The sequence below is a fragment of the Euprymna scolopes genome, chromosome 7 (genome assembly GCF_053919585.1).
Source record: "Euprymna scolopes isolate OS-2025 chromosome 7, ASM5391958v1, whole genome shotgun sequence".
Lineage (NCBI taxonomy): Eukaryota > Metazoa > Mollusca > Cephalopoda > Sepiida > Sepiolidae > Euprymna > Euprymna scolopes.
This window is the reverse complement of record NC_136488.1, coordinates 12,704,732-12,716,885: the sequence shown is the minus strand read 5'-3', so window position 1 is coordinate 12,716,885 and position 12,154 is coordinate 12,704,732. Positions and strand designations below refer to the sequence as shown.

Here is a 12,154-nt window from a genome sequence, read left to right as displayed (position 1 = left end):
CATGCTTGGTTATCTTCCAATTTGCTGTAAAGTCTTAGACAGACACATGCACGGACTTGGAGTCTATATTCGTAACACCCTCCCCTTGACTAAAGAATCTAAACTACAATCAGACGGTCAGGCCTTCATGTTCTTTAGACTAAACCTGCAACATAGCGTTAGTTACTTATAGTTTCTCTGGTAGCATAACACATAGCTTCTCTATATCCCATTTCCTATCACTAACTATTACGTTTCTAACCTGTCTCCCAAATCAACAAGCCTCACTTCTAGATGAATTTTTGACTACAGTTCCAGATATGTGTGTAATAATTGCCAATAGCCCACTTGGGAATGCCGATCACATTGTGATAATGGGTAGAAATAATCCTAAACTCTCGACTCCAAACTGAAGAGCCATTACTCAAATGACACCTAAAACGACCTGGAAACCATCACCGATCAGAGACGCTCCAGGGAGTCGTATCTTTTCTCTTCTTGCTTTTCTCTTCTATGTGCAAATGAGATTACTGGATTATTAAAAGTAGCACTTGAAATACTAGTTCCCCAAGGGATGTACCGCACTGTCCATAACAATTAACCTCTGATTGTGAAGCTGCTCTCATCAAAAGGCTGCATGCATTCCGTAGATTTATACGACATAAGTCCAATATAAATTGTCAAATATTCGTAGAATCTAGAAATCATTACAAGAGAGAAAAATAGCCGCAACAAAGAGAAGGCATTCCAAAGTCACCAGAAAACGAATCATGTCGCAGAAGTTCCGAACTTGCGGTTTTTGGAATATCTTTAGATATGCGAATGTGCTATAGACGCCAATCCTTGGGGCTTATTATTCCTGATATTCATAATGACCCCCCCCCCGATAAAATTTTCTCATGAGTCAAAATATTTGCTGCTGACATCACGCTCTATAACAAGCAAAAAAGTAAAACTAATAGACAAATATGTAAGGAAATTGCTAAAACTCAGTCTGTAGAGGAATGGGTCGTAACTGGTTGGTAACATTCAATGCTGCTAAGACTAAACTTATTTCATTTAATAATTACAAGAAAACTTCTCAACTACTGATTGCCATGGCTAATTATATACTGCCTAAATATACTTCCTGCAAGCTCCTAGGGTTAGCATTCACAAACAACAGTAATTGGAACAAATACCAGAAGCAGCAGATGATGGCCAGGCTGTAAAGAGATTAGCAGTATTAAAAAAAACTGCATATGCAAATTAGGAAGTGTGCGCGAGAAAAAAGAAAAAAAAAGAGAAAAATGCAACACGTGCTCGTGGGGAAACAAATGCGACGTCAAAGGAAACAGACGTGTAAAGTCGCAGATAAGAATTTGCTGGCTGTGCCCGGCGTGCAGTGGGAAGAAGGAGAACCCACGATCCATGCTAAAAAATTACATGCGGCAGCGGGAGACTTTTTTAAGTGTTGTCGAAAACAACGGTAATAAATGCTTGTGTTAAACATAAAAGAATGCCGACTCGGATATATTCTTCGTTTTTTTTTTATAAATGCTCCATAACTTTGCCCATGCCTGTATATATATATATATATATATATATATATATATATATATATATATATATATATATATATATATATATATATTACAATAGAGAGATGCAAGCATGAAAAGTAATATTGCAGCATTAAATATTGATTATATAATGTTATAAATTGAATTTAAAAAAAATTAATGCTACAATACTTTAAGTTATGCGTTTATTATAGTTTTTACTATAATATCTTGTCCTTTTTCTTTCCAGTTTTAGCAACTAGTCCTTTGCTTTTCCATGTTTAAGCTTAACAATATTACTTTTAATGCTTGCATATTCTTATTGTAATTTATGATTTTTCCAGGCTTACAACAAATTCACTTGTTCTTTGTTTAATTTCAGTCTTTTTTATGTAATAAAAATGTACGGCACTTGTCTCCTTTACAGGAAACCCCCTCTTTCATGCTTTCATGAGTGAATTAGTAGCAACAGTAGTCGTTGTTGTTGCTATGGAAACCAGTCATAAAAACGTCGCTAACCTCCATATATTTTCTTACGATTTTTGAACACCAGAAAAATTATCATAACGTTTGTTTTATTAAACAAAAATTGAAAAAAAAAACTTCACAATATAGCTGAGAAAACTATAATAATTGTTTTAAATTTGATCGAAAACTGAGTGAGCGATAAAGCTTTAAAGCAGTTCTAAATTACTAAAACTACCACTAAACCATATCATTCAAACACTACCGTGTTTAAATTACATATATATATATATATATATATATATATATATATATATATATATATATATATATATATAAATTAAGAAAATAAAGCGTAAAGTTACGTAAGAACTTTATTAGATTATCAATTTAATAAGGGTTACAGAAAAAGAAATAAGGGAGAAATATATATATATATATATATATATATATATATATATATATATAAATTTGGATTTTTGTGTATATTCATATAAAACACCTTTTTTCTATTTATTGGCATTTACTTGCTTCCCCAGGAAAGAAAAATGTGACACAACGTCGTTTTTAATGTGCCCCCGCCCCCCAAAGCCACAAGGTCCACTTTGATAGGGACCAAAAATAATAATTTTTTCAGTATAACCGGTTTCTCCTCCATTGACCACGGACAAATCACCTTAAGTGTAGCATCAGGACAGATACTATACTTACATCTTGGCCCGAACAACAACAACAACAACAACAACAACAACAACAACAACAACAACAACAACAACAACAACAGCAGCAGCAACAACAACAACAACAACAACAACAACAACAACAACAACAACAACAACAGAAAAAAGTCTTTTTTCTGTTTATTAGTAATTATTTTTTCCCCACGAAAGTAAATGTGGCGGTTTTCTCATGAAATGATCATCTTTAGTTAATTATTATTTGTAATTATATTCCTGCAGATATTCTACAAGATATGCGTAATATGTTCATAAAAAGTTAATAGTAAACACACAATTTTTCCATATGTATTTATGTATATATATTTTTAGTTTAAAAATCTTGACCTACCAAACTGCTCTGTCAAATGTTCGTTTACAGACATGAAATTTTATATGTAAGGTATTTAAACCCATACAAAACTTCATATTTAGGCTTTAGCAAAGGAATATCGATACAGAAGTGCGAAAATTCCAAAATAAAAAAAATGAAAATTTCCAGGTGATGGGCTAGCGCCGGCATTACAAATATGCATGCATAAAGTTGTAGTATGTTTTTTTTATTTTTAGCCTTGCAGCAAACATGTCTTTATAGCTAATAGAGATAAAATAAATCGTAAGCTTTGGTTTCAATTCGCGGTGCTGGCATAAGGGTCATTTGTTTTAACTCTTTAAATATATTAGATCTATTATAATCTATAATATAAATCTCACCTTTCGGTTTAAATGTGTGTATGTATATTTGTACGTCTGCCTAAAACTTTCGGTAGAGGCAACGGGTGTTCACAAGATCGGTTTCGTTTTAAAGCTCTTTCTTTCAGACGACACATATCGAAAAATTGGGTAAAAACATTAATTCCCTCATCGTCAACTAGGCATTCTTCTACAGGGAAGTGTCGCTTATTTCGCCGATATTTTCGAAAGTCATCCCCTGTTTTTGATTGACTAGCCTAAATTTAAACATTCGTCACTTCCGGTTTGGGCGCAACAGCAAATACCTCAGGTTCTTTCTTAACGTTCTTTTTCTCCTTCATTATTATATTTTATTTATTTATTTTTTTTGCTCGAAACATACCTCCAAACACCCGGCCAACGCCGGGAACCCAGGCTGGTATAATATTAAATACCAAATCTGCATTAATTAAAATATGATATTTAAGCGTACTTTACCACCGAGCAATGCTGGACGCCCTGCTAGTATATATATATATATATATATATATATATATATATATATATATATATATATATATATATACATATATATATATATATATATATATATGTATATATATATATATATTTACTAGCATTTCAGTCCGGCGTTGTCCGGGTGTTTGGATGTGTATGTTGAGCAAAACAGAAAAGTGGTAGTAGGAAGGCAGGCTCGAATCCGTACCGCAAAGGAGGAAAAGAACGGGGTAAAACCTAACGTTTATGCTTTACGACCACCGCCAAACCGGAAGCGACATTTAAAAAAAAATTAAGGCTAAACAATCTAAAGGAGAGGATAACTTTCAAAAATATCGGTGAAAAAGTCACACACCCCTGTATAAAAGTGCCTAGTTTAAAAGGGAAGATATTAATGTTTTTAGCCAATTTTTTTATATTTGTCGTATGAAAGATCGCACTTTAAAACGATACTGATCTTAGTAAAATCCGCCACCTCTATTGAAAGTTTAAGACAGACAAGCAAACAGACATACATACATACATACATACATACATTTATATATTGGCAACTAAAAATTTTCGACCCAAACTGATGAAAAAGCTTGCCCTATCTCTGAATATCCTTTATGTAGAATTTCAAATATTTAGGCTAGAAATTTTCTGAGTAATTTGGAAGAAACCGCAGAGGTAAATTTTTTTAAACTTTGACCCCTATTATGACCCCTTAACCTTTATTGTTTGGGCTCAAATCAAGATATTAAGTTAGATCCATGTTCAAGGAACTTATATCTAAAATTTCAAGTGCGTAGACCCAAAATTGTCGGAGGAGTTTAGTAGAGTTCTCAAAGGTCAAATCGTTGAACTTTGACCCCTTAATCGACAAATTTCTGGCCAAACACGGACCACCTCAATTTTCCCAAATCTCATTATCCTGTATATCAAATTTCGAGTTTGTAGACTAAAAATTGACAGAGTTATTGCGTAGGAAAATGTACACAGACACACAGACACATAGACACACAGATACACAGATAAACAGACACTTTCACTTTTGTATATATATATATATATATATATATATATATATATATATATATATATGTGTGTGTGTGTGTGTGTGTGTGTGTGTGTGTGTGTGTGTGTAATTATTTTTTTTAGAAAAAGAAATTCCGAAAATAAGAGCGTATTTATAGATATTCTTTTATTTTTGTTTACAGAAAGTTTTTATATGAGACAAGTCATTGGTACCGTCGGGTTTAAACCTGATAATTAGGACCGTTTAGATACCCATATCAAGCTCTCATCAGCCAACACTCATCTCTCTATCTCTCTCTATCTATCTCTCCTCTCTCTCTCTCTCTCTCTCTCTCTCTCTCTCTCTCTCTCTCTACTAGCATTTCAACCCGGCGTTGCACGGGTGTTTGGAGGTGTATGTTGAACAAAAAAAAAAAAAAAAAAGCGGTCAATTTTTTAAACTTTGTCCCCTATTATGACCCCTTAACATTTATTGTTTGGAGCTCGAATCAAGTTATTAAGTTATATCCATGTCCAATGAACCTATATTTAAAATTTCAAGTGTTTAAACCCAAAATTGTCGGAGGAGTTTGGTAGAGTTGTCAAAGGTCAAATCGTTGAGCTTTGACCCCCTTAACAGCCAAATTTCTGGCCGAAAACTGATCATAAAGATTTTCCCAAATCTCAGTACGTTTATATATATATATGTATATATATATATATATATATATATATATATATATATATATATATGTATACTACTGAAATATGACCAAGTACTAAACCATTAAACGTTTTCCTCTTTTTCCTCTTCTATTCACCCCTTTATTTTATAAACATCTAAAATATTATTCTGTCATTATTTAAGGCGGTCATCGTTTCATGCTGCAATTTTCGTAACGTACGAAATCACTCTAATCCAACGTTTGTACCGTTGAACAAGTCGCCTTATTTTTACTACAAAAAAGTAATGCCCCTCTCTGAAACAAAATCATGAATAAATAACAACCTCCACCTGCAAATGGCTGACTTGAATTCGTATTTAATGACTTGTTTCGGACGGCGAAAGCTGCCGCCCTCTGTTTATTGGCTCGCCCGTCCGGTTTCTTTTTCATTGATGCTAGAACAATTGCCACCGATAAGATCACGCGGTTACTTTGAAGAACAAACTGTTTATGCCGCCAGATTAAAATCGCAAAGATTTAAGGCATAACCATTAAATAAACAGTGAAAGTGAACGTGTAAATAATCTATAACAATAGAATAATTTTAGCTTTTGCTTTTTTTTACGTTTTACTAGTTGTAATACCCGTCATTGGTTCATTGAAATAAGGCGTAAATGATAACAGGTTCAAAAGACCATATTGTTTTGATTAGGCAGACAATTATTCTTATTTTGGGTGTTACTGGCATAACGTTTCGGTCGTTGAAACGTTTACACCGGACAAAGGTCGTAAGTTTCAATGACCAAAACGTTCGGCCAATAACACTCAAGATGAGAATAATACAAAACATTCATACATCATCTAAAAAAAATTCAGAACTGCAGATTCAGAAGACCATGGTTCAAACTACACTAATATGGTGTCTTGCCTAGTACAAGCATTAACGACTACATCCAACGAGACATTCATGAATTCATTGTTGCTCATCATTCTTATGTTCCCAGGTGTTCCGACTATCGACGTATGTTTCTCGCTTTCATTCTCTACTTCTTCTCCACACGATATTTCCCTTATTCTTTGCTGGTTGAGTAGTGTAATGACGATCAGGTACCACCCGTCAATCATGGTAATCTTTACAGAGCGAGGTGTTCTGATTCAGAACCCTTATATTTTGTCTATTTCTGGAATAAAGTGTTTTATGTATCGCCATAGCTTTTTAAAGTTGTACGGGCACAAAGTTGCAGTTACTTTGTGCCCGAGCAGTGCCCATACTGGGCGATAATCCCGATAATTGGTATAGGTAACACAACGAAATGAACAGAATTATTTCTGTTTGCTTCCGTATTGCATCAGTCATCTGCTGTCCATGACCTCATGTTAGCCTGTTCGTGAGCTATGTGAGTTCTCAACCATACCAAAGGGTCTCCCACAGGCTGGCCGAAGGGAGGATGCATCTTAATTTCCTTTGACAATAGTGCTGTCCCGCTACTTCTCAAACTACATTAATGCAATAAAAAATTGTTGACGTGATAGTTTATAGCTGTTGATCAAGGGACTTGACTCAAGAAGACCAGACCCAAAATTTTAAAAAGATTAACTTAACATGTCTACATTTTCCACCAGTCTTTGTGGTAAGCACATTGATGGATAGATGGAAAGCTTTTAATTAAGCGAGAATATCAAGTGGTTCTGAAAATAATCATTCGTAATTCTACTTCATTTAACTTTTTTTATATAATAACCAACATTTTATCTGGAAGTATAACCGACTCACTATAAAACAGAATCGAGTCGTTCAATCGGTCAAATCTTTATAGTTACTTTCACAATATATCGTACGTCAAGCGACACAAGACGTGCTCGTGTCAACTAGTTTAGCATTGAATAAACAACTAAATCGAAAGTGTGAGTTAACTTTAATTGTATAATAATTCGGAGTTTTTTTCTTTTCAATTATTTTACTAGTTATGATACACGTCCTGCGATGGTTCATGATAATAACACATTAATAAAATGATAACGTCTTCAGAAGACAATGACTCAAAAATATATTAAAGATCATTTATAGTTTTGATCTAAGGATATAACACAACTGTACACATTGAACATTTTCTACAGTCTTTGAGCGGTTGTTTCGTTTTACTTCAGTTGAAGTCTTCAAAATTTCAGCAGGACATTCCTCGGCTAACACTTGATGTCTATATGAGATTAATAGATATTTGTTGGAATTTTAATCTTGCTTAATCTTTCTTTCTTTTTCTTTCTGCATCATTCTTAGCTTTTTTGTCTTCTTTTTCTTCTTCTTCTGATTATAGTTGTTGTATCATGTGACTGAATTGTACTCGCTGTTGGTTTGGAAAGTTTCCGCTTGTCTTGTGTGAAGATTTGCAACATTTTCGTTAGAGATTTGCGGTCCAATGCTACGGACGTGCAAACTTTGTCTCCGCCAATAAAGACGTAAAATTGGACTTAAAACCAGTTGGAAATCAGTAAAGGCATAAAAATCCGAAATGTTACTGTATTGGAAGATAACTACAGTACATTTCTTCTAGGAATGGAGAAATTGGTTAATGACCTTAACAAGAGGTCAGAATTCTGGATGGCTAAGTTACCGGATTATAATGGAGAATCATTTGTGAACGCTTAAGGAAAAAATGTCACCGAGCTAAGTGGAGAGAAACTAGCTGTCGAAGAGACAATTCAACGTGAACGACCAAAAGAATGTTAAACGTACAATCGTGGCTATTTTTCATCATCTACACAAGTAGAAAAAGATCAAAATGGTCAACAATTATAAGAAGTATCTCAGTGTTTTCTTTCTATTTCTCTCTTTCCTTCTATTCTGCACTCTCTCTACATTTTGTAAATAAATCCGACGTTCGTTCCCGAGAAAAATATAATGAACGTTCTGTCCTCATTCACAGAAAAGAAACATCTTTCTAGAACGAGGCAAATGAGTATATGCTAAATGCTACCAGAATGTTCAGCATTTCAGCATTAAAAATGGCGAAACCGTACTTTATAATCTTATTTGTGTCACACTCCGCACTCTTGAAGAAGCGAGTAAATAACTTCAAACATGTAACCTCATAGCATTATGTCCTGACCGATTTTACGCATGTGCTTATCGTATACGAAGTTAAAACAGATAAAGCGAACGCATGTATATAATACGGCTATGACATTTAAATCAGCGATGTTGAATGATATTGAATGTTACATTTTTTAAATTTTTGAAATGAGGATTTATTCGTATTATTTTGGATGATTTAGACTAGTGTTGCATACTGGATAAGGTACTTGGTAAAAATCAGTTGTAAAGTTACACTTGTCTAGAGGTTGACAATTTACTGCACAGTGCGGACGAAACCCGCGAATTATCTAGGACTTCTACCCAGCCATGAATGAGGAAACGAGAACCACCACCCCACGTGAATTGAAGAAAGAGGTCGTTCGAATTACCGTGCAGATTTCAAAGTTCGACAAAACATTCCCGAATTTGATAAGATACTCTTTAAGAAGTTCGAAATTTACATCGATTGAAACTTTGTGAAAATAATACTCAAGGCGAGAACAATAGTCCGAAGAATCCACATATTAGTCACATTCAGTATTCAATATCTAACTATTTAGAAGATACAAAAAGAGAATAATATCATGATTACAGAACATATACTACATTACCTCTTTACACAGAAAAAGAGGTAATGTTTACGGGACAATAACATATACTACACTGACCCCCTCTCAAATTAGGTAATGCTTTAAAGGGCGGTATCATGATAAACTAACATATGATATACTATCCCTCACAAATGGAGAAGGTAATGATTGGGATTATATTCTCAACCAACCACAGTAGCCTCCCAAATGACGTTTTATTACAACAGAAAAGACACCTCGTAAGCGTCACCTGAAAACTAGAAGATAATTTCCGGCACAATAATATCATGACAAGACAACATACACTATAATACTCTTTCACACATACAAACATGTTATCATGACAAGACAACATACACTATAATACTCTTTCACACATGCAAACATGTTATCATGACAAGACAACATACACTATAATACTCTTTCACACATACAAACATGTTATCATGACAAGACAACATACACTATAATACTCTTTCACACATACAAACATGTTATCATGACAAGACAACATACACTATAATACTCTTTCACACATACAAACATGTTATCATGACAAGACAACATACACTATAATACTCTTTCACACATACAAACATGTTATCATGACAAGACAACATACACTATAATACTCTTTCACACATACAAACATGTTATCATGACAAGACAACATACACTATAATACTCTTTCACACATGCAAACATGTTATCAATACTCTTTCACACATACAAACAAAGCATTGAAAAATAGAACGTTATTCTGAAATATGATAAAAACAAGCCGAACAATGCAAGGTCCCCCATCAACGAGTGAAGACTTTTCTTTCATGATGACTAATGTTTGCGCATAATAATAATAAAAAAAAAAATAAAAGGTGGTTATTGAAAAAAGCGTGAACAAATGAACAGATGAACGATTTTCAGGTAGTTTTACCCTATAATAGCCCCTTTCGGGGGAAGAAACCAGAGTTACCCAGTCAAATTCGTTCTAACAAACATTTACTTTCACCATGACTAATGTTTGTGCAAATTGTTTTAAAAAATTCAAGTCGTGGTTAGTGGGAAAAGTGCAAACACGAACAGACAAACGAATTTTGGGTAATTTTACCTCTATAATGACCCTTAGGCAGGTAACTAGAGTTATTCAGGAAAATCCGTTCTAGCAAAAATTTACTTTAAGCATGACTAATGTTTATGCAAAATTTGAAAAAAAAAAAGAAAAGAAAAAATATCCAAAGCCGGGTTATTGAGAAAAGACCGAACAAATGAACGAATGACCGGACGAACAGGAGTGAATCACTTGGTCCAATACCTCCTGTCGTGGGGAGAGGGGGGAGTGCAAAAACTAAAAAAAACATCACGAGATTGCAAAATAGTACAGAAATATCGGTAATAGTATAGATCTATCTATCTATCTATCTATCTATCTATCTATCTATCTATATATATATATATATATATATATATATATATATATATATATATATATATACTGACTCATTATTTACAATAAAAGCTCAATAGATATTAACAAAAGCAACAGTAATTTTCTGCTACAGACGGACAGATACCAAATCTCCATCAGCAGCATATAGCAGAACCTTTCTAGTTAACATTAACACAATTTTATTTTATATAAACTTTCACGATTCTTCTATTAAACATATGTGTCATTTTCCGCCGATAGAAATTCGATCCATTCCGGTTTCCTTTCACTTTAGTTTTCATTTTTCATTTGTTGAAATCTTTTTTGGTATTAAATTTTGAACAAAAAAGATTTTTGCTATTAAAAGGGCAATTTATTTTAAAGTTTATACGTCCACATCCATAGCATTTATTGAATGTTGTTTTATTGGAGGACGTATTTGTATTACCTGGACGTCTGTTTGAGTTTCAGTCTTTTCAATCTGAGCTGTGTCTTGTTTTTAATGTACACATCTCTGACATTCCTCAGACTTCAAGTTTCGCCAACATTTCTTTTCTTATCTCTTTGTATATGGGCGACTTCAGACCTAATACAAACATTAAATATTTAAATTGGACTTTTAAACTTGCATTTCTATTTGCCAGTTCCCCACATCCGATAAAACTACATTTTTCTTTTTAGTTAAGTCTAAACATTGATGTACTGTAAACTATTTTACTTCCATCTAAAATGGCCGCCTGCGAGAATGCTTAAAAAATTAGTAAACATATTATCTATAATCAGATTTTAATAAAGTGTTTAGAATATAAACTTGTAACAGAAACGCTTTTATCTTAAATGTTTACCTTAAATTTAAAAGGCAAAGGTAATGCCTTTTTTTAGTTTCTGAAGCATTAAACCACCCATATTAAAGTTGTTTTTATTTAAATGGATTTAAAAAACTCATGACATCTTTTAATTTTGAATGATAATTTATCGGAATATCAAAATTTATAGGCAAAGTTATTTTAAAGACAATCGAAAGGACGCTTCATATTATGAAATTCTAACTCCGTAAATGAGACAAAAAACTAACAATTACTAAAAACATAAGTATTTTTTTCATTTATATTGTTAAGAAATGTTCTAATACAATTTTTTAAAAAATTTTAGGCATATTCATTGCATCTATAAAACTAGGTTGTAAGATTTTAAAAATTATTCTCGAAACGCATGAAATATGTTTCAAATGTGATTATTTTTTCAAGACTATGATTAAATTCTGCGAGAAAAATGTAAGACGAAAGTAAGAAATTATAAGAAATAATTTACACTTGTCTGCAGAACTCACATTTCTCAGTCGCCGCTAGCAAACAAGGAAGCAACATCAACAGCATAATAACTTAAAAGATGGCCATTCTCTAAATTATAAATTTAGTCATGTTTTGTGATTTTGTGCTTTCAATACTGAACTAAAATGCACCTTCATGAAAGAGAACCTTTCAGAAAGGGACTATGAAGAATCACAAAAAC

At 33.1% G+C, this 12,154-nt stretch overlaps 1 protein-coding gene across 1 annotated transcript in view; it reads left to right on the top strand.

The window, feature by feature from the left end:
• LOC145280183 (ATP-dependent DNA helicase Pif1-like) overlaps positions 1-7,934 on the top strand; it is a 134,133-nt gene extending 126,199 nt beyond the window's left edge. Inside the window, exon 2 of the mRNA XM_080131946.1 lies at positions 7,869-7,934. Coding sequence (XP_079988072.1) covers positions 7,869-7,934 — 66 coding nt within the window. The remainder of the gene's footprint in view (positions 1-7,868) is intronic.
• Positions 7,935-12,154: the final 4,220 nt, after the last annotated feature.